At 45.0% G+C, this 23,549-nt stretch overlaps 1 protein-coding gene across 5 annotated transcripts in view; it reads right to left on the bottom strand.

The window, feature by feature from the left end:
• Window positions 1-3,045: 3,045 nt before the first annotated feature.
• POU2F2 (POU class 2 homeobox 2) overlaps window positions 3,046-23,549 on the bottom strand; it is an 88,219-nt gene continuing 67,715 nt past the window's right edge. For 2 of the 5 annotated variants that reach the window (XM_083162211.1, XM_083162213.1), the window contains exons 5-17: window positions 20,940-21,104; window positions 18,723-18,920; window positions 17,972-18,019; window positions 16,716-16,821; window positions 15,759-15,850; window positions 14,083-14,229; window positions 12,567-12,708; window positions 12,270-12,418; window positions 9,641-9,817; window positions 9,122-9,185; window positions 8,527-8,689; window positions 6,163-6,236; window positions 3,046-4,663 (exon numbers count right to left, since the gene is read on the bottom strand). In XM_083162211.1, coding sequence (XP_083018337.1) covers window positions 4,380-4,663; window positions 6,163-6,236; window positions 8,527-8,689; window positions 9,122-9,185; window positions 9,641-9,817; window positions 12,270-12,418; window positions 12,567-12,708; window positions 14,083-14,229; window positions 15,759-15,850; window positions 16,716-16,821; window positions 17,972-18,019; window positions 18,723-18,920; window positions 20,940-21,104 — 1,809 coding nt within the window. In that variant the 3' untranslated portion in view covers window positions 3,046-4,379. The remainder of the gene's footprint in view (window positions 4,664-6,162; window positions 6,237-8,526; window positions 8,690-9,121; window positions 9,186-9,640; window positions 9,818-12,269; window positions 12,419-12,566; window positions 12,709-14,082; window positions 14,230-15,758; window positions 15,851-16,715; window positions 16,822-17,971; window positions 18,020-18,722; window positions 18,921-20,939; window positions 21,105-23,549) is intronic. The other 3 variants (XM_083162212.1, XM_083162214.1, XM_083162215.1) reach the window with 3 other exon arrangements.

The following is a 23,549-nucleotide window of genomic DNA, read 5'->3' as shown; positions in this document are numbered from 1 at the left end:
CTCTGATCACAATATATATATATATATAAAAGGAGCCCACGCCACAAGCAGAAGCCGCTTTGAAACTATTCCAGCATCACAAAGATCTAATTGACCATTAAGGCTCCTTTCAGTCCGCTTATTGGCCCCAAAGTGAGTTAACGATATTTTGCCAGTGTAGGTAACGAGCAGATTATTAGAAGTGGTTTCTGTAGAGAAAGCTCCGCAGCGATATTACCCCTGGTGATCTAGCATGCGGCTTGTGTCACTGTGTATACAATCTTGTGCCATTGTGCTTACATCAGAATGGATGCACGCCACCGCAACTGCCGCTAGTGTTTATGGTTCACGGTTGGTTGGCTGCGCTTACAAAGGGGAAAAAAGGATTATCCCTGTTCGCTTTTACCTTGTATCGGTTAAAACATACGTATCAAAGACTGCAACTGTCTCTACTAAAAATATAAAAAGAAAGAAGTTGATATACTTTTAAATGGAATTCAATTACAACGTGCAGCTGCCCCCACAGTCCTTATTTACTTTTAACCATATGGATACGGGAGGCTGGGTAATTAGTACGAATGCACAGCTGCATTCCAATCTCGCTAGTATTCCAGACTGCGGTGTCCAGCCGCTCCCACTGCAGATAAAAACCACTACTACCAAAACACTGATCCATCCAAAAAAAAAAAAAAAATTGTAGGAATAAAAAAATAAAAAAAAATTGTATCTAAAATCTCAAATAATGAGGAGTACTTTCTGCTGTGTGTAACAGTATGCATATGTCAGCCACCAGGATCTGTATATAGACATCCACTCACTGGCAGCGTAACCTGAACCACTGTTTGTGTACAACAAATGACACAACGCGGGACCCAGTCTGCACATGCTCAGGATCTCCACCATCGGATATGTATGCTAACCATCGGTTACTGCAGAAGTATATCCATTGAAGGCCCATTGTTCTCTCTTTGGCTGGTATACTACATTAGTTGTGAGGATTCCAAAATCAAAAATGCACTAAACACGGGATTGGATTTTATACATTTAAGCACTTGATGAACATTCGAGTGGTTATTTTATAGCATGTGAAGGGTCAAATGTCTTTGTGTAATGTGATATGTGGCTTTTGGTCACAGTATGCTGTTGGGTGTGCATGTATGTATAGGTACATGTAAAGAACATGGTGTACACAATTCTTACATTTAGAAGGTCATGGGTACAGAGCTTTATGGGCGCACCTCTAATGAGCTCTAGAACGCCATTATTCTGTCATACCTGGCTGCAAATATCCCAGATAAAGTCAGGAACTTGGTAATCCTGACGTTAGCCAGAAATACTCATCTCAGGTCATTCGGTACTTATATGTTAGTTGGGCGCCCACTATAGTTGGTACGCTCATACCCCCACTATCCATGTCGGCATGGAGTTGATTTTATATAGTGTGGGGAGCACAGCGAGTCCCGCGAGGGGACGTGGAAAACTAAGCAAATAGCTTAGTGGGCGCCCAACTAACATATAAGTACCGGTCATTCTAATTAACAACGGACATTTTCACAATCATTTTTATGGCAGTCAACCCGCAAGTAGCGGTGTCAGGATTAGAACACGATAATCTAACTCTTTAGCAGTCTACTCCCAGAGAACCACATAAACAGCAATGAGAGAGTCAGTTTATAACATCACAATGTCCCAATCTCCGCCCAACTTTTTCAATGCAGATTTACGGGGAAGATAAGAAAAAAAAAAAAAAACCCTTTATAATTCAATGCATCTGACATTATCCAGGTAAAATCCGTACTGCATCAACATCCCCAACATTCATCGGGCACCCACCCAGGCAGGAGTATGTACTGTACTGTGTGGCCAAATAAGAGGCTATGGGTTATACAGTAAACTGTAACTCATCGCTCCATTCTATCCCATCATTACCGTAAGATGGGCGAGGACCATAACTCAAGCCTGCATGCAGTTCTTAGCCCAATCTTCTGGTTTCTTTCGCTGTTCCACTCCTAGTGCCCCTGTTTCTACTACAGTTGAAAGTCCTGCCACTTTAATTAAAGCAGAATGTAATTAACCCCTTCCCTGCAAGAAGGCCTGCAACGCATTTCACTGCAAGCCTCGCCGGCAGATAACAGGCTAAGCAACTTTAGACAGAATTTGGTAAAGCAACCCCCTTTTCACAGTATCATCTTTCCTTTTAACCCGATTACAATTCTTTTTTTTCTTTTACCCCCCCAAAAAGTTTATTATTTTTAAATCCATCACGTCTAAAGCTAAAAGCTAGGATGAGGCCCATGTCCCTTTAAGAAAGTTCAAAGTTCACATTTCCAAAAAAGAACATACAGCTAGAAAAAAAAAATGTATTAAGAAAAAAAGAAAAAGAAGAGAGCGTTTCATTTTTGGTCTTGTTTGTTTTCTCTCTCTTTTTTTCTTTTTCATTCATCTCTCAGATATGTCCTCCACCTGACGTGGAAATTTTTGGTATACGGTTTGTTCCCCCTCATTTACATGGCGTTTTCTCTGAAGTTTAAAAGTCAATAACTTTTTTTTTTTTTAAAACACTTTGGCACAGAGCAAATCAAATCATAATAATAATAATAAAAAAGTACTTTCTTTGTAAAACCCAAAAATAAAAACAAAATGGAAAAATAAAATGAGAGGTTTTCAAAGAGGCCGTTAAAGCTTTTCGTGGACGGAGATGCAAGAGGGAGTATCAGAGCTCCTTGCACCTCACCAGAATTCTGAAGTTTTTGGTTTCAACAACATTCCCTCCTTGAGTTTCTTTTTTTTTTTTGAATATCAGCTTCTTCAGATGAGGTATATAAGACAGAGAAAGACGCACCCCTGCAGCCCGCACCCTTTTAACACCTTTTTACTATAGTCCATGGGTTGAAGGGCTTTGGAGGGGGAACATGAGATTTTTGGTAACACTATTTCTTGGTATATATCTTCACTCTGCCAACACTCAGAGTCTGTACTTTGGCACAGTGTCGGCAAAGATTAAAGTTTTTTTTGTCTGTTTTTGGTATTTCACTTGTGTTTATTTTGGTTTCATTTTTGGTTTGCTTGTTTTTTTTTTTTGTTATTTGGTTTTGTGTTTTTTTTTTTTTTGTCCATCCGCGGAAATGTGGTCTTGGAAATGCATCCCGTGAGAAATAGGCAAAAAACGTTTAAAGCTTGGCAGCGTTATAAATAAATAAATAGAAATAATGGCAATAGCGTAGCATCAACGAAGCAAATTAGTTATAAAAAAAAAAATATACAAATGCTAAAAAGCTGTTGTGCACAATAGGGCTAAAATATATAAATAGCAACATAAACAATTTTTTTAAAATTCTACATTTGGCATGGGGGGGGGGGAAATAAAATGACAATACTGGAAAGTATATTTAAAAAAAGTCATTCTCTTTCATAAACGAAAAAAAAAAATAGAATAAATCAGGGGAAGGGAAAAAATAAGTGCAGACTTTTCCGTTCGCTCAGCAAAGAAAGATTAGCAGTTTTCTAACCACACATGGCACTGGAACAAATTATATAGATTTTTTTCCTGTAAACAGAATAGTGTATGCTAAATCTAAGTAGAATGTGTTAACAGGAAGGAAAATAAGCAAGGTAGACTTTCTAAATAAATAAAATAAAAAAATTACGAGGGGGGATTCAGTGCTGGATAAATGTAAAAAAAGGCTATGAATATATCTATGTGTGTATCCTTCATTATGGACTACACACACATATACACAGAGTTACTCTGAGGTTCTAGAGATATGTTAGGCTTTGGATAAAGCTGTTTTGGTATTTGGTGTAGAAGTGGGGAGTGGTCGCTATACTGAAGAAGGCTGTTCTTCAGCCGAACTTCTATATTGCTATCACGCACCCAACCCCATAAGCGGACTACCTCCCGCTACAGCCTCCTCCCCATTCTCCTAAAATCCATAATACGAATTTTCTGGAATAGGAGAATTTTCCCTGACCACCCCCCGTTTGTATCTCTTACTCATCCTTAACAAAAAAAAACAAAAAAAAATGGCACATAGCTCAACATGACTAACAAAAGAGAGCAGGGGGTTCAGTCTTTAGGAATTCCTTTGGTTAGGGGAGATCTGTACACCCCCAGAAGGGTACAGCATATTTTTTGGTTTCTCTGAAGTATTTCCGAGGTTTGGATTTTTGGTTTCTTATTTGGTTTAGAACTTGCTTTTCCTTTTCAATTTGGTTCCAATCCCCCCTCCACGCGTTTCACTACTTCACTTGGAGGGTAGAGGGGGAGAGAGGCAACGCCTTCTAAAATGCAGTCATGCCCCTACCCCCTATATGTTTCCAGGAATCTCCAAGTAGATGGAGATTCATATCAGTTGCTGGTGGATTTTGAAGGGGGGGGGGGGGGGGGGATTGTATTTCTCTCACTCACTCTCCTCACTGTGCCGAGAGCCTCCTGGGCTGTGCTGGAGGGTGGGAATAGCAGCCTCTCCAGAAGACGTGGTGGAGGCTGGAGAGAGACTTGGGGTGCCGCCAGCAGATGTGATGCGTCCCAGGCCAGAACCGATGAGAGGGAGACCTCCAGGATTCAGGAAGAGCGGAGGGCTCACCAGACTGGGGGTGTTGGAAATGCTGCAACCACTGGCAAGGATGAGGTTACCGCTGCCATCAAGACCGGAGAGTGGTAGAGAGCCACCAGCGGTCAGAGCTAGAAAGAGACAACAGAATTTAGCATTGAACAAAGTCTTGAGGGAAACAGGATTAGAAAGATGATGCAGACATACTTGAGGAAATGAGTGAGTACAATGACATACCCTTTTCAGACTACATGCCTGGAATATGCCGGGTACAGCAAGCCAAAAAAATTGGCAGGTCTCAGCCCGACAATGCAAAATCCCAGCAATAGCTTTGGATTTTACTTCTAGAGCAGGGGTGACCAAACTGGTCCTCGAGATCTACCAACAGTCCACATTTTCAACATCACCTAGCTGGTGCACATCTGAAGTCATTACTAATACCCCTTTTACACCAATATCCTGGATCTGACCCAGTATTTGGAACACAGATTTTGATCCGGTTACAATGCGGTGCTGACCCACAGCATAAACGGGGGCGGCGCTTGGAGAGGACATCATCTCCGAGTGCTGGGACCCGGACTGCCACGCTGGGGGCAAGCCCAGCACCAAGGTAAGCTGCTGGGCTGCCCCCAGCCTCCGTGCACTCGTCCCCCCCCAGTCCCCATCCGCGATGCAAATGGATGCCGCACACAGGCATCCATTCACCTTTGCCCTGCCTCCGCTGCTATCTGCACAGTACAGCTGACAGCAGCGGAGGCTATATGCACGCCACGCCCAACCTCCATGTTGACCCCAGGATGCTGCAGTCTGGAGGTTGGGCTTCCCCTATTGCTGTGAACAGATGACCCGGCATACCAGTTTACACTGCCCACTAAACAGGTCCTGCCTGTGTTCTACCCTGGTCAGGACCTGGGTAGAAGTCCTGTGTAAAGGGACACAGGACAACCCCTTTTATACCGCCGCTGACCGGGTCCACAAAGGAAAACCCAGGTGTTTGCATCAATGTAAAAGGGGTATGACTGTCACATTTTCAAGCATGCGGCATTCATTCCAACTATAACTTCACAGGTTGCCTGAAAAACATGAACTGTTGGTAGATCTTGAGGACAGGTTTGGCCAGCCCTGTTCTAGAGGGAAAGTAGTATTAGGAGGAGAACTTAGGTTACCGGTTCTGGCTATGGTTAATACAATAGGAATTTTCAATATTCCAGTTGCTACTAAACTACATCTCTTACAATGCTAGCCAGGCTACTATAGAGCGGCAGCAATGTAAAGTTATTGCTCTCCCTGCTATAACAGACACGGTATTTACTATTATCACAGTAGACTATGTTGGGATTTATGCCCTCAGGTTCATTCTTCCTTGAATTTGCCTACAATCCACATTTAGATTATTGACTATAACACAGATGGAGAAACCTTGTCTCCCATCATACTATTTCTAGCGCTAAAACGGGTCCCAAATCCTACAGAAGAACCGCCTGCTGATGTCCACAAATGGTGATATGGTATGGGAGGTGGAATGTGATGGACGGAAACATCATAGTCCATCAATACAAACAGTAATGTGATGAAGCATGCCATGGACAGTCATGGAGAACGTTTATGGGACTTGTCCTGTCCTACAAACCTTGTATGGTGGCCAGTGGGTTCCCAGCCATTAAGGCTGAGTTGAGCCCCGGGCTGACCCCGAGCACTGTGCCCCTGCAAGACCAAAAACATGGATAAGGTTTGAGTTGGGGAAGGGGGGGGGGGGGGGGACGGGGACATTCTCAAAATATATTTATTACTGGGGTCTTAGGTTGGAGTCAATACAAATTTTAAAAAAAGTGGAAGAAACAGGTGAACAAAATTAAAATGAAAAAATAAAACACATTTAGAATATAAAAATCATTAAATGCCACCAGATCATATTTTTCACAACTTGCGATATTTTGATGTTTGCACAAACTTCTAACAGGTGAATTTTACTCAGCATTAGACACTACTGCAAGTGTAACCCTGGCTTGTGTCTCAGGAGACCAATCTGTTTTAGTCACAATTACGATTGGCCGGAAATGGTCTCTACAATGGTAAACTCTTATGATTGGTCGAACACTGTCGACGAGATATTTCATAACAATCAATGGAACTCCACATGTATAGGCAACTGGTTTGACCTTCAGGGGAAGACCTTGTCAAGTCATCATTACTTGTTCCCGGTTAAGAAGTTTGGTCTTGGACAAGCCTTAATGCTACCTTGCCGCACACTGCACGGGTCACTTACTGAGCATTCCTATTATCAAAACAATGATCCACACTCCTGCCAACTAAAGCTTTGCTGACAAAATGTGAACACTTAATGTTCTAGATTTCAAACCACCGCTTAATTTTGGCTGGCATTCCACAACCAAAGGCAAACTCTGAGGCAATGACATACACCCCAGATGTGTTACACAAGGATAAAGCTAAGGCGCCGTTAGGAGATCCTGTATTAGCGGTCATATTTCCTTCGCACTTCTGGTGTCCAAATTCCTTTATCCTCTTAATTAAAAGCCGCTTTCTTGTCTCCCTTGTCCTTTTGTCATTTATCTGTGGAGATCCGTACAGCCGCTGGATTTCCGATAAACTGTGCGTTTTATGTAGCTGTATGATCTTGGATAAAAGTTCTTTTTTTTTTTTAAACCTTAACCCTTTGAAGAAGTGCCAACGTTGCTTTGATAGATGTGCAAAATATCGAGGATAGACAGGAGGAAAACCGGAGGCCACTGTACGGTGCAATATTTAATTAAAATGTAAATAATTGACTTCAGATCATTTGCCGGCAATATCTAAAGTGGTTCATACTCTAGTAGTGACGATGGCCCTGGCAATTTTGGCAGATATTTTGCACATCTCTTAAAGCAACATTGGCACTCAAAGGGTTAAACAGTAGAAGGTTCCAAACATTTTCACAAAATGGGGGGAGGATTTAATTATTGCTAGATTTCTCTCACCAGGAGAACAATCTGCAATTTTGATCTGTTTTAAGGCGAATTGGATTTGCCCTATTTAATGCCTGTGCAGATTTTTCGACTGGACGAAAAAAAAAAAAAAAGTAGTGAAAAGTATGGGCGAAAAAGTGCTCAAAAACGGTTGCAATTGAATAGTATGGGGGCAAAATTTCACAAACTAAAAAAACATTTTAGAAAACTATATGGAAGGTTAAGAGCGAGCAACAGTAAAGGAGGTTTTAAAGAAGAAAAAAATAATAATCTTTGTCCTTAACTTGAACTGTAGCTTTCAAAACATTCTCCCAACTTCAAAAGATTCCTTTTTATATTTAGGGTAAGTATCCGTTAGCTAGAAGCTTTCCCTGCTTACTAGAGTAATGGGAAGCGTTCCGTGGCATAATGCATGCGAGGACTGCGTGGGTGCGGGCAGGCTGAGTGACAAAGCTGCTATGTACCAGGCCAAACGCTCAGGTGTTACACAACTAATGAGCAGGGACAGTGGTTTCCTATGGTTGCTATTTCTCTAATAAAGAACAGAAGCATTTTCAGGTCAAGTATGTGTCAGCAAACTACCGGGTCTATGCCACAGGTTCTCAAAGTCGGTCCGCAGGACCCCACACGGTGCATGTTTTGCAGGTCTCCTCACAGAATCAAGTGATATAATTAACTCCACCTGTGGATCTTTTAAAATGTGTCAGTCAGTAATGAGCGCACCTGTCGGGTGACCTGGAAAACGTGAACTGTGTGGGGTCCCGAGGACTGCGTTTGAGAACCACTATCCTATAGTGTTAAAAGCAAAGTGTACATTTTTGGTGTCTGTACCCACCTGTCCACTTTAGTCCCTATAGGGACATTTCAATACAAAAGGAATGACAAATTAAACTAGACCTTAATTTAACTCATTCCTGAAGTTTTCTGGTCTTTAATGGTGAAACTGTAGATTAGGGCATGCTACTCATGACACCCTGTTCCCCAGCTCCATACAGCGTCACGCAGAAGGTTGGGGTTCGTCCACCACTTACCCTGCATTTGGACTAAGTCCGGTCAGGCTAAGCCCAGAATGGGTGCTGCTCTGGGGACTGGTGCTTGTGCTGTTGCTTGGAGGGGGTGTGGCAGAGGGGGGTGCTGTGTTGGAGGGTGGACGAGGATGGACGAGAGACCCCAATGCGGAAGGTAAGGTAGTCACTATAAAAAAATAGAGGAAGAGAGTGAAGCACAGATGCAACATTTGGGTTATTTATAGGATAGAAAAGTCCACGGGTCTGGACTTACAAGCCAAGAACGGGTCACCAGACATCTATGTGAAATCTATAGAAGTGCCTCTTCATATTTATACCAATCCCTAGAGGATTTATATGGATACAACGGTTAGGTTTCTTTAATAGTAAACGCAATGTAGATGTTTTTGAAAATAAATGAAAAGCGAAGATAAAAACAGTCTAGAGGCAGGAGACCCCCAGTACAGACCGGTACAGTGGGAGCTCATGTGCCGCATAATAACTGACAGCAGTAAGCGATTGTATGTGAGTGTGGCATGCGTAGGGCAACGTGTATTGCGTAGAGGCGGTAATATGCAAGGAAGGATGACCAGTGAGAGGAGATCGGGTGGCTGGTTACCTGTTGTGCTGAGATTACTGGAAGCCAGGGAAGTGAGCGTGGGGGCAGACACCGGGGGAGACACCTGGAGCAGACCAAGGAAAGGAGGAGATATGAGACAGTGAAGGGTGGATGAGGAACCAAAAACAAAAAGAGGATAGACAGGAGGAAAACCGGAGGCCACTGTACGGTGCATGGGCGCTCTGTGCAGACTTACGCCGGCTGGATAATATGCAAGGCTGACCCACAGTCAATCAACGTCAGTCTGATAATGATCAAGTGGATGATAAGTGCACTGTTAAGCCAGTAGACTTATTACTGCAATAGAACCAGATCCAGTGTATAAACGGATCAGCCAATCATCAGGTGGGATTGGTGAAGTTGCCAGGAGGCGTGATCAAGTCTACCTGTGCTATGCAAAACAGCCGCAAAGCGGTAACAAGGACACATGGACCTTACGCAGGCGCCTGCAGCTGAACGCACCATGCAAGCCCCCGTACAGCCCCCTCAAGTATTGGAGGCGAGTGAATGGGTTATTACCATGTGTGTCCCGTACAGCTGCCCCTTGCCTTGGTTGGGCATTAGCGGCATACTGCTGCAGGGGTTGATGCGTTTTTCCTTCTGCCGGCGGTTACAGAACCACACGCGGATCACTTCCTTCTCCATGTTCAGCTGCTCCGCAATCACAAGGATCTCCTCAGAGGTAGGTTTCTGGTTCTGCAGGACGGGAAGGGAGGAAAGAGGAGACGGTATGAGGAGACACAGCATCATGGGAAGCAACTTTATGAGGCAAATGGAGAGAGATGGGGGATTGGTACAATGGTATACACACGGATGCCCAGCGGGCTGAACACGGACGCCGGTATCCCGAAGGAGGGAATTCCAACAGGGTCAGGTAAGTATACTCCCTCTGTCCCTTCCTAACCCACCCTTGTATCAGCCTAATCTTAACCCCCCCCCCCGCCCCAAACACACACTGCAACCTAACCCTAACTGCTTCTGCTAGGGCCTAACCCCCGCAGCCTAACTCTAGCCTTCCCCACCCGACAGCCTAACCCTACGTCCCCCACTAGTGACTACACCCAACCCCCTTCTCCGGCCTGACCCTAACCCACCGAGCATAGACCAATCTGGATGCCCGCTGTCTTTATTCCGGTGCCAGTCTACTGAAGGCAGTTGGGATGCCGGCGTTGGTATAACAAGATTGTATGGACAGGATTTCTTTCTTAGAGGAATTTGCACTGGGTTGGGATCATTTGGTCTACAGCATGATGGTCAATAGTCATTAGGTGGACATGGTAAATAGTCGTCATGGTTCTAGGTCATTAGTGTCAGTGTCTAGGTTGACAGTCAAATGGTCGACATGTGTTTTTACAGGTTTTTGACCATGTCAACACAGTCAACATGGACACAGCTTAAAGTGCACCGCGGCCCCTCGCATCGCTCACAATGCTTTGGGCACTATTTTATTCTCTAGTGGATGGTAGGGCATGAAATACCGGTCGATCTAATGACCTTTCAACCTAGAACCAATGTCGACCTAATGGTGTCGACCATCATGCTGTAGACATGACCGCAGCCTTTTGTACTGGACTATGATACAGAGATGACCTCTCTCCTCTCTGCATGGCTCATTATTAGGCTCTCGGGTACATGGAGTCAGCCTGCGCGAACAAGCCTCGCACAATCGCATGAGGCGCCAAACAGACAGATTTCAACCCGGCCTGCTCGCTATGGGGCTAATTCGAGTAAAAGGGAAAGAAAGCCAATAACTTTGCACCAGGACAAAACCTGCTGCAAATCAAGGTGGGGGGGGGGGGGGAGACATTTATTGATTTTGCTTGCAGGGTAAATACAGAGCCCATGAATCTCGTTACTGGGCAATATAATGGATGCAATCAGTGCGCCCTGTTGTCTGCTGCTATCTCCGGCAGGGTCTTCCCACTTGTAGACAAAAATAAAGATGATAGAGGATTTGGGTGATAACATCGGGTGCTAGTCCATACAAAAAAAAATAAAAAATCAGCAACCTCATAAATAATATCGTGTTTCCCCGATAATGAGACACGGCCTTCTTTTCTTTTCTTTTTTCGGTCCAAAAAAGACACCATAGGGCTTAGTTTTGGGGTAGGTCTCATTTTAATTAACATTGACAGCAATTTAAGCTGGGAGCAATAAGGATTTCGCTAGGTCTTATTTTCCCCTGTAGGAGGTGGATGGACAGGCAGTGCACCTCCCCACTGATGCATTTCTCCGCCCTGATTAGTGACTATGGGGTCAGGTGATGCTACATGCTGGTTGTGCAGCACAGAGGAATAGGCAGGGCGCAGATTCTCCTTCTCTAACCCTGGTGAGCCAACAGCATTGTACACAGCTCGGAATCCCCGCCCTGCATCACAGCTCGGCATTCCCCCCCTTCATCACAGCTCGCCATCTCCGACTTTAAGTTGGACCTCATTTCCCTTGAAGTCCCCCGGCAGCTCGCTGGGAGGGCTCACTTACGACTTTGCACTTTATGTGCTATTTTTTACATACAATTTATCATCTTTAAGGACTCCCAGGGAGCTGCTAACAAAGAACAGGCTGCGGTAGCAGCGGGCAAGCAGGAGACTTCAAAACTCCTATTCAAATGAATGGGTGGCCTCTGATTGGCTGAGAGAGGTCTCTCAGCCAATCAGCGGCCGCCCAATCATTAGGTTAGTCCCCAGTACAGTTTTTACAGTATTAGTTGGAGAACTGTAAACAAGTCACAAGGGCACGAGCCACACCATGCCAACGAACCAAGTCAAGGTTCTCCTAAATAAACCTCACAGGGACCATTTGTTAAGGCGTCTTAGCTATTTAGAGCCTGGTGCTTATGATAAATGGTGTTCCAATCAATCAACTCTCAACTGTCATTTTTCAAACACGACTGGAGCACATTTACCATACGCAACAAGTTTTAAAACTCATTGAAAAAACGGTGTCTTTAGGTTTGAAAGACTCTTGCAAAGTAGGTGTCCAATGTTCTTAAATCGAGGTTATCCTTTGAATCCGCATAGTTGAAAGCAGTCTACATCGATCATTCTATCATCAGCCAACAACATACTCCAAGCTCCATACTCCATTACGCAAATGCCTGATCCAAAAACCTGGACCAAGTTGCAGCTACGTCCCGCCCTTCTCTCACCGCAATAAAACTCTTCTCCAGTGCGTAGCGCACGTTAGTCTCGATGCTGGTGCGTTTCTTGCGTCTGCGGCCGGGGAGCCCTTCATATCCTCCCCCTGGGCTGCTCAGGGTGTTGGGACTGGGCAGAGTGCTGTCCACAGACATTGTTTCTGTGTAGAGAAGGAAGTCTGCATTAATGAGAAGCATGAAGTGGGGACCGGACAGCACATAGAAGAGGAGACAGTAATAATACATGGACAGCACACTGCATGGAACCTTTCCTTCAAGCGTGCATTTTATCAATAAGCGTCATCTTACCTGCATCACTCAGCCACTTCTGTAGTAATGGTTTTAGCTTGCACATATTTTTGAAACTCAGGTTAAGTGCCTCAAATCGGGAAATGGTTGTCTGAGAGAAGTCGTTTCCATACAGCTTTCCCATGGCCAGGCCAACATCCCCCTGCAGATCATTAAAATTGTTTATCATTATGCAACAGAACAGTACCTCCCCACAATACAATACAATACACCACCTTCCTGTGCGCATGGTTGGTCTATTATTGTGTAATAGATGGCTACACAGAGGGTCTGATTCAGTGATCTACACTAATGCATTCGCAGCTATGATCTGGTATGCAGCTAATGTGTGAGAATATGCTAATGCTGCTGACATTGTGGCTCCCCATGGGAGATTTGAAAGCAACTGTGTACAGATAGCACTGGTGGTCACATAACACTGGGGATACAAGTATAACATTTAATTATTTTCTCCATTCTGAGTACATTACTAGTCTAGGCCACGTTACTTAAAAGAATCGACTTAATGTTGCTTTTTTTTTTTTTTAAACAACTACCTTCTTTCAACAAGACGAGAGATTGTTTTACTTGTGATAACGTAGCTGGTAGTCACGTTTGTGTCACAACATACATATCTCCTCATTAACATATGCATATTTAAAAAACTAGAGCCAATAGAAAAATAACCATGGAATATTCATGATCAGGAGCACACAATTTATATAAATCACTGGCAATGGATTAACTGTTCCCAAGTGTAATCAACATCAAAGCCACCCAGAATGACCACTGGAAAGGACGCACCAGTGATACAGATTCTGTGTACAGGATCACAGTTTTAAGTAGAAACACACCCCAAAAATGTACCAACGCCTTTTCTTTTTCCACCACTTCCCGTTACCTTTCCTCAACTGTCCACGACTGTAAATCACTTAACGAAATAAACTCTAACTGCGAGCGGCATCCCTAGGGTACCTTGGCACATGCACAGTGCAACAGTGATGCAGGAGCAGTCAGCCAATGACGGCTCAACTCCGCAAGTATGGGAAATGCATACAACTCTGAATCCAGGCCAGTGTACGCAGCACTGTAGCACGCAGCACTGTACATGAAATTGACAATAAAAACAAAGCATAATGTATAGTACACCACTGTATCTAGCAATAAACCTAAACATTATACTAAAACCAAGAAAAGTAACCACTTGCTGGTACCAATAGGAGCATCCAGTGGTGGGTGGTATTGGGAGTTGGGTGGAGGTTGGGGCAATGTGTCAGTAAACCTGCACCCACTGTGCGGGTGAGCAAACGGTAGGAGAACATTTCTGGAGGAGGATAAGGAGGAGAACTGGTGGCATGGATAGGAGACGACTGTTCCATTAACAAAAGATTTCCCCTTGTCCCATCTAAAGCTCTTTGTACAGGACAGTGTCACATTCCTACATCCAACAAGTCCCAACCACCCTGCCACCAGTCCTGCTCCCATCAACACAACATACAGCAAGCAGAGCACACGAATACATAAACACTTTCCCCACCTGAGTGAATCCCAGTTTAATTCTACGCTGTTTGAAAGTTCTGGCAAACTGCTCCAGCTCCTCCAAGTCACTGGGTTCCTCGGGGTGAGATGCTGGCTCTGTATGGGACAATATTTGGGGATCCTGGGGGCCTTGGCGTGACACGGCCTGGAAGAGAAGACAATCCAGAATGAGAGATGTTGCTCCAATGATAGGTTAGGTACTTGTTCTTTATACAAGGTTGGATCCATAATGACAATGAGATAATATACATCATAAGAACCCAAAACATTGAAGAGGGAACACACCAATATTCAGTAATACATCTATTAATATTAGACAAGTCCAGCCAGTGTAGTAAGCATAGTTCATTAATACAGGCATACTGTAAAGTAAGCAAAAGAAAATCTTTAGAATTGTAGATAGATTGACCAAGATATCCCTGCTTCCTATAGTGATATCACCAGTAGGATTCTGTGCTCCTCACTGCTGGTCATCCATCATGTCACACAACAACATTCTGCTGAATATCCCCGCTTCCTATAGTGATCTCACTAGCAGGATTCTGTGCAACTCACTGCTGGTCAGCCACCCCGTCACTACATCATTCTCCCAGATCTCCCCGCTTCCTATAGTGATTTCACCAGTAGAATTCTGTGCTCCTCACTACTGGTCAGCCATCCAGTCACACTAGATCATTCTCCCGGATCTCCCCGATTCCTATTGTGATCTCACCAGTAGGATTCTGAGCTCTCACTGCTGGTCAGATATCCCATCACAATCCATCATTTTCCTGGATCTCCCCGCTTCCTAGAGTGATCTCACCAGTAGGATTCTGTGCTCCTCACTGCTGGTCAGCCATCCCGTGACACTCCATCATTCTCCAAGATCTCCCTGCTTCCTATAGTGATCTCACTAGCAGGATTCTGTACACCTCACTGCTGGTGAGCCACCTTGTCAAACTACATCATTCTCCCAGATCTCCCGCTTCCTATAGTGATCTCACCAGTCGGATTCTGTGCTCCTCACTGCTAGTTATCCATCCCGTCACACTACATCATTAGGATTCTGTGCTCCTCACTGCTGGTCAGCCATCCCATCACACTCCATCATTCTCCAAGACCTCTGCTTCCTATAGTGATCTCACTAGCAGAATTTTGTGCACCTCACTGCTGGTCATCCATTTCGTCACACTAGATCATTCTCCTGGATCTCCCCACTTCGTATAGTGATCTCACCAGTCGGATTCTGTGCTCCTCACTGCTGGTCAGCCACTCCACATCATCCTCCCAGATATCCCGCATCCTATAGTGATCTCACCAGTAGGACTCGGTGCACCTCACTGCTGGTCATCCATCCAGTCACCCTACAGTACATCATTCTCCTGGGAACCGGCACAAGTGGTCTGCACCACATATCACGGTGCCTAATCAGACCATTTTCACCAAGTCCTTTGCAGCAAAAAGCACTAACTGTAAAAGGGACTATGACACTGCAAGTGGTTTTGGATGCAGCAAAAATGCAAAGTACGAAAACCAGGAATGACTACCCTTAGCATCTAAGTCATGCCAAGTATTTTGTGCCAAATAGTGCAAAAAGGAGAGGATGACAGATCCGTACATTCATATTAGTAAAACACTATTACTGTATATATGCCCTATATTCCTCAGCTGTATAGATGTCTTGGTCTCCTTTACCTGAGTAGGAAGGCCAGGCCTCGGCTGACCCGGAATGAGATTCCCCTGGCTTTGTTGAGGTAGCTGGAAGAGATTTGGTGCAGATAGAAGGCCTGAAAAGAAACAGAAGAAATAGGTGATATTCCTTATATTCAGTCTTGCGTGCTGCAATTTTTTCCTGAAATGTGGAAAACAAAATCAAACCCACATATTAGCTTCCTGACCTGTAGATACTTGGTGAATGAGAATTTAAGCCTTCTTAAAACTATACATATGCAACGTGTATAGTCATATGTGATCCCCCCCCCCCCCCCCGCTCCAATAAAAAACACTAAATAAATCACAGCTACTGCACTCCATTGGATATTAAATACGAAAAACCCAATGGGTGAGATTTAATAGGATGAGAGATTCAGAAAGTGAGAGATTTGGTAAGAAATTCATTTTTTATTTTTTTAAAGTGGCAATCATTTACACCTAGTTTTGCAGTGTAAATGATTGCCGCTTTAAAAAAACCTGAAGATTTCTTAACAAATCTCTGACTTTCTTAAAATCTCATCCTATTAAATCTCAGCCTTTGTTTCCATTGATCGTGGTATGTGATACTTGCAACTTTGTGTGCGAGGTGGATTCAAATATTTAAAAATAAATGGTGCTCCAACCAATCAGCTCCTGTCATTTTTCAAACACATGACTGTTAGTAGCTGATTCTTTGAAGCACCATTTAAGATTAGCAACAAGTGGTACCTAGAATATCAAGCATAGTTAATTCTACCCCTAGGTTTGAACACGTATGCGATATAAGTATTGTGCGCCATTCTCTGACAGATTGCACCTTTTCTGTTATCAAAAAGTGGGCCAATCTTGGGGTCTTTGACAAGTATAGCTGGTGTAGAGATTGCAAGGCTTCTCCATTTCGCTGCGCCATTACAATGTGCATTCTGGCTCTTGCAGACAGAAATGCCGTTAGTCTCTCACCTTGTTGGCCTTGACCTGCCTGGGGTAGGAGGAACTGTGTATGGGACTGAAGAGGGTGCCCCGGAACAAGAACAAGTTGTTGGAGTTGCAGCAGCTGCTGGATGTCCTAGAATGAAAGATATAGAGAGAAAGACATGAGAAATACTGTAAAATAATAGTCCATAGGTTGGTAGAGGGCAAACGACATGAGTATCTTTGAATTGGGCAGATTCAAGATGAACTGGAGAATTTTACACATGAAATTCCTGTCACCTCCACACAGAGGCGGAAGCCATTTTGTAGACTGAAGCATGAGACTGAACACACTAGGCAGCCATTTCATGGGCTGAACCAATATCTGGTCTAACTCAACAGGAATTAGTGACAAAGTGCCTCATGCCACACTGATGTGGCTACTGTAAGTTCTAATGTATTAATTCGGTTTAGTGCTATTCTGCAAAATGGCCGCTTCAATAGAGCGGGACAATGCTAGCTAGCTGAAAGTTTGAATCAGGTTCTATCAAATACATCAGTGCTATATGTATGTATATATATCAGTGTAATTAGAGCAAGGCATCAAAATTTACTTAAGAAAAGCCTTTTAAAAAACATTGATTCAAATGGAAGTAGGGCGTGATCATATCTGGGTTTGAACGGTCCTATTTTGCTGTAGGGCGCTCGATGGTGGATCTGCAGCTTCTACAAAAGTGCACCGAGAGAAAATCTCCTCAGGGGTAGTGTGCGCTCAGGTAATTACAATAACTGTATACAGGTGCCTGCTGACGTAGTGGGTAGGGTCATCTTAGCAGCATTGTAGGCCCTGGGCAAAGCAAAACACTGGGGCCCGTGTCCACCTATTCGTGGCAATCAAAATAAATCATAATTGATTGGTGTGGCTCCAGCCATACAGTGAGTGGATCAGAACACCGATTGGTGGATAGATCCAACTGTCCACCAATCAGCATGCATAGAATTAAGTTGCCATGGGGTTTAGGCTAAGATGATGGTCAGTCTGAATATAAAGATTGGCAGAGAAGTAGAGACTATCCTGTACAGATGTGTTCTGTCTGCTGTGTAACCAACGATTAATACAGCATCTTAACACAGCCATGTGGTTTTAAAGGGAGCGAACTAAAAAACAGTACTGTCAAATACAATGTGTGTGTCAGCGACTCTGGGACTTCTGAGATACGGGGGATAAAAGCGGTGGCAAAGGGGGGGGGGGAGGGAAAGGGAAGGGGGGTCTTCTGTAGAACTGCAGGTTTCCTGCCAAATACCTTATAAAATGAGCCAATCAGGGCGTCCCACCCAGTCTGATATGGCTGCTAAAAGAAAACAATAGCACACCGTGGTCTGTACTTATTAGATCATATGGTTAGTATATTGGCATGTAAGTACTATACCCTCCTTATGCCCCCTCCCCTATTGTTCCATATTCATGCGTGTGGGTTTTTTTCTTCATTTCCCTTCTCACTAAATCGAACAACATTTCATTTGACATAAATGGCGTGTATGACATCACGTTCCGCAATGTTCTACACGTACTGAATGTAGTGTCTGCATTATGATAGATCAGTACTTTGTTAATAATATATAGTAACAGCATATCATGTGTACAGTGCAATACAATACAGCTGTGCTAGCAGGACACAGGGCTGCCCTCTACAGTCCACTTACTGGAAAGACATTTTCCCACCATCATCCTATTCAACGCTTAGTGCATGAGAAGTGGCCTAGTGATGTTATCAGGTGCAGTACCCTTTACTGCAGACATGCCCAAACTGTGGCCCTCCAGCTGTTGGGGAAACTACACATCCCAGCATGCCTTGCCATAGTTTTAGCATTCCCTAATAGCAAAACTGTGGCAAGGCATGATGGGGCTTGTAGTTTCGCAACAACTGGAAGGCCATAGTTTGTCCGTGCCTGCTTTACAGTATTCAATTTATATACTGAAGTCAGTCCTCACCAATATAATAAAACGGTACATATACACATACGCACAACACGGTGTGCAGAGCTAGTGCTCACCTGTGCAGTAAGGTGGATGGGTTGGGACAAAGCAAGTTGGTGGGGTTGCTGTTGGTTGGTGGGGGCAGTCTGGGGGTCGGACCCCGACTGGGAGGCGTTGGCGGCGGCGGCAGCGGCATTGGATTGCTGTACAGCAGCTGCGAGAAGCTGAGCTTGCTGGAGAAGCAACTGCTGCTGTGCGGGGAGGAGAGCAGTGAGCTGCAGCCAGGAGAAGACAGAGAAGAAAGGGGAAAATCAGAAGGGGGTCAAACCATGGGTAATGGGTAAAGGCGTAAATAAGAGAAAAGGGAGAGAAAACAGTAACAAGGAAAAGCAAAAAGCAGTAAAAAGAGGAACAATTGTGAAAGAAGCAAAGCAGCAAATACATACAGAACACGGAGCATTTATTAATAATACAGACAATAATGAAACCCAAACCACAGCACCCAATCAGATGCTTGCATTGGCTGGACAAGTTCATTGCACTAGATAAAAGCGTACAGGAATTGGCTACTATGGTTTGCCATCATTTATATGCAGGGATAGTAAACGTGCCCTAAAACTAGAATGGCGATGTGCGGTACCCGTGTCTGGACCAAATTCCCCGCCGCGGCGCTCAGCCAGTCAGAGCGGCTCTCATCAGTTTGAATGGCACTTGTGGAACAAGAGGACGCTGCTAGGGGCTGTTCTGATTAGTTCATCCCTGGCAAAACCTTTGTAAAACAAAACGGCCGAGTGGGCAGAAATCACTCCAGACCATAAATAACAATGTACCAGATGGAGATCTGTATCTATAAAATGGATCCAGGATCTTGAATGGCAAAACTTCTGCTGAGCACGATGGAGAGAAGAATGGGCCTCCAATATCTCCCAAATAGCATTTAGTTTGGGCTCTTTAGGTTATATACGATCTTAGTAAATCACACAGAACTGAGAGAAGAGACAACAGCATAATGGGCATAACACTGCCACGGCAGCAATACTATGTTGTGCCTCTTATAGGTTTCGAGTGGTTGTTGGACCTTTTATAGTCAACCCCAAGGAGATGTAAGCCGAGGCTCCGCACGTTACTCTGGTTGGCTGGTGACCTGGCATGGACACGTGCAGCTCCACAGATGTTATCGCACAGCTTTCTTCAACAAAGAACCTCAGGCTCCTATCTCAAACCTACACTCCCAGCACTGAAGTCTACGACCAGCCCAGTATTCTGCAGTTCGGGAAGTATCATTAGATATTACCAAAAACGGGAGACGCAGATCCTTCAGTGCACTGGATGTGCAGAGGTTAATGCTGGGGCTTTGCACCGGTGTACCCTGGCTGTTACTCCCAGCATACACCAGGGACATCCAGGTTGTGGCACTTCTGAGGGTATGTTATCACATGGTTGGGATTGCACCTACAAATGTGTTCCTCATCTGGGATGAGATGAATCATGGACATGGAGCACCAACCAACCAATCAGCTCCTGTCTGTCATTTTCCAAACACAGCCTGTAACATGGCAGGAGCCAATTGGCTGGGACTTTGGAGGCTATTCTAATTTAATTGGTTCACACGGGGGACCGTTTTTTTGCGTAGTTCTGCGCATGTGTAGATGCTTGGTGCGAGCGACACGTGTACTACATGTTCGCCTCCCCGCTCGCACCTAGCGGTGTGGGCAGGGGGCACGACCCATGGGAACACCCAGCGGTGTCTCAGATCTGCGAGCACTGGAGAAATTATTCGATGGTCACTGACCATCGAATGATTTCAAACCCGCACCCAAGGCTGCGAATGGATGTTGCAAATAATCTATTCACAGCCGTGCAGGGGATCGCGGGTGCGAGGGGGGGTGGGCGGCTGTGCAGGCGGCGTCTGGGGGACTCGCAAGTCAACCTTTATCTCTTTCCACTTTATCACTCTCAAAGCATTGATGTATATGACCACCGGTGTGCAACAGAGGCCCAAGGTTTTTTTTGGTACAGCATGGAAGTTTTAACTCCTTCTCACGTTAGACTGATCGCAGCTTGCAAAAGGGAATAGGTGCCCCAACTCCATATATGTCCAATGATGCCCTAAATCTGCCCTGTCAGCTGGTGCAAACTGGTGATCATCTGCAAATGCGGCCATCTTGTTCCACAAACGCACGCTCTTCACCAGGAACCTGTACGAGACTTGAGTGTTTTACCTGCAGTAAATGACCAGAACAGAGATATGTACTGTATACTGACTAGATGGATGAGACCGGACAGCTACTTACCCCAGCCAGCTGGCTGCCAGCAAGGAGAAGCTGTGTTTGTGGGAGGGAGGTAGGTGTTTGCTGCGGGGTGGGCGGAGCTTGTGGGGTGGGTGGAGCAGAAGGCATTGGGGGAACTGGAGTGCCAGGAAGGGATGGGGATCGCTCCCCACATTCTTCGTCTGTAATCTGCAACATAGAAATAAAGTATATTCATACAATACAGAAATGAAAGACATGTAGCATTACCCCCATCATGCCGAGATGGGCTTTTTTTTAGATATATTTTTAGGTTTTGAGACTCTTCATTTTCGGGTTTATTTACAGGGCCGTTTAGGACAAGTACATGGTAAATAAAGACAGTAGCAGCAGGGGACGGGAAGATGAAGCAATTATTAGGGTGCTTACACTGTATCGTTAACAATGCACGCTCCTGTGAGTCGTTAACAACCCCCCCTTTTGTACGAACATGCAGTCAAATCCAACAATATCGTCATCGACTTCATGTTGACATCACTAAATAATATCATTAACATTATCGTTATGCATTTTTAGCGCAAATTGTTCTGCGTTACCGCCCATAATATACATCGCCGCCCTTCGACGGCTGTCCACCGCGATGCCAGCGCATATGTACTAACATATGCGGCTGGCATCGCGATGCAGGGGGGGAGGAGGAGGCACCTGGGACAGCCTGCTTAGCTGTCCCCGGCGCCTCCCCCCCCCCCCCCCCTGCAGCCGGAAGGACGTCCGGCTGCGTTACTAGGAGGAGGAAGGGCTTACCTGAAGGGGGACCTGGACCAGGTAAGCCAGAGGGAGGGGGAGAGGGGGTCGGCGGGTTTGCGGCGGAGGAGTCGGGCGGCGAAAAGAAGCCCATTGGCTTCTATAGGGTATCGCCACCCAAAGGTGGCGATACCCTTCCATGCGGTAACGAGGTGGCGGGGTTTTACCGCATTTTCCCCTAAGTACATCCCGCCCTACATCTTTAATGAATAGTGTATACAAAGCTTTTCTTTAATTCCTTAATCCACTGGTTTTCAAAGTCAGTCCTCAGGACCCCACACAGAATCAAATGAAATAATTAGCTCCATCTATGGATCTTTGCGTGCACCTGTCGGGGGACCTGGAAAACTTCAATGTTGTGGGGTCCTGAGGACTGAGTTTGAGAGCCACTGCCTTAAGGCCCTCACACACTGGACGACTTTGAGCTGAAAGCCGGTCAAAACAATAGGTTTGAGCGGCTTTCAGCTCAAAGCCGCCCAGTGTGTACGGCCTGGCGATGAGCGCTGCTGCACGCTCCCGCATCACCTCCAGGAAAGCCGTTCCTCTGCTGGAAATACCAGCAGATGAGCGGCTTTGAGGACGGCTTTGCATAGCGTTGCGCTATGCAACACCGTCCTCCCCCTCCGTCGGCGCCGGGCAGGGGGAAAGCCGCTCAGTGTGTATGCACTGAGCGGCTTTCCCCCCCGGCGATGATAGCGATCATGGGCATAGTCGCCCAGTGTGTATGGACCTTTAATCTATACAATCAGATTTTAGATTAGTATATTTTTTATTTATCCTTTATATGAAGAAATTAGAAAATTTCAACTTTCACGCTTTTCAATGCCAAAATATAATTTACTTTGACCCAATTAGCGCAAAGCCAGATGTGTACAGCAAAATGTAATCGCCAAGATTTCCTGAGCTCAAGGACACAATACACAAGGCCTGGCGCAGGAATCGCTCACAGGAACAGAGCTTGACACATTCGTCTCACGTGTGATGTTTTTCCCTCTTCAAAAGGCTAGGCCCATACATCCAGTGCGATGTACCCGTGTGCATTATTCGGGGAGGGGTGAGGTCAGGGTTACATACAACAATGTATAAATGTCACACAAAGCGAGTGACGCGGCCTTGTCAAGCTTAATGGGGACGGGGTTAGCGAAGGATCTAGCAGCTAAATAAAGTAGTACTTGTAATTGTGTGTCTAATGTATTTCTCTGTAGATATTGAGCGTGCGAGCAGTGGCCTCTTACCTCTTTATTATCTACAGTTTTGTTCCCAGTGTTTAAGTGCAACAGAATATAGAGAAGTGAGTGGTAATAAAGAGATGGAACCTTTATCACAGATTGGGTCATCTGGACGTTGGGTTATATCCACGTTTAGATGCACTAGCCCACATTAGGTTTCCAAGCCTGTGCAAATTTAACTCTGACCCTTCCACAACTCTGTGACAGACAGGCTAATCGAGGCCGGCCCTCCCTGAAAAACGATTGGACGCGCCTGCAGCTTTCTGGACACTCCCAGAAAACGGGCAGTTACCACCCCCGAGCATCGGCTTCCTGACAGTCAAGTTTCAAAGGTTTTGCGAACAGAGTCATCGCTCATTTTTTTTTTGTGTCGGAGTTTGGCCTTGTGCAATCATACATACGCGGTATTTCGATAATTGATCACGATTGCGAATTCTAACAGCAGCCAGGTTGGCGAAATCCCCATAGCTGCTAAATTTTAAGTGACAATTATATTTAAGGCAAAACCCATAAATGGGCATCCTATTTGGAATATACCAGGAAGAATAAGACGTTTCACGGCTCTCCAATAGATCTGCTCTCTTTGATCAGCAGGCTTGGGAAGTTGACTGACTCACTTGAG

Source organism: Crinia signifera, chromosome 19, assembly GCF_055691185.1.
Source record: "Crinia signifera chromosome 19, ASM5569118v1, whole genome shotgun sequence".
Classification (NCBI taxonomy): Eukaryota; Metazoa; Chordata; class Amphibia; order Anura; family Myobatrachidae; genus Crinia; species Crinia signifera.
This window is presented reverse-complemented; position numbering and strand designations above follow the sequence as displayed.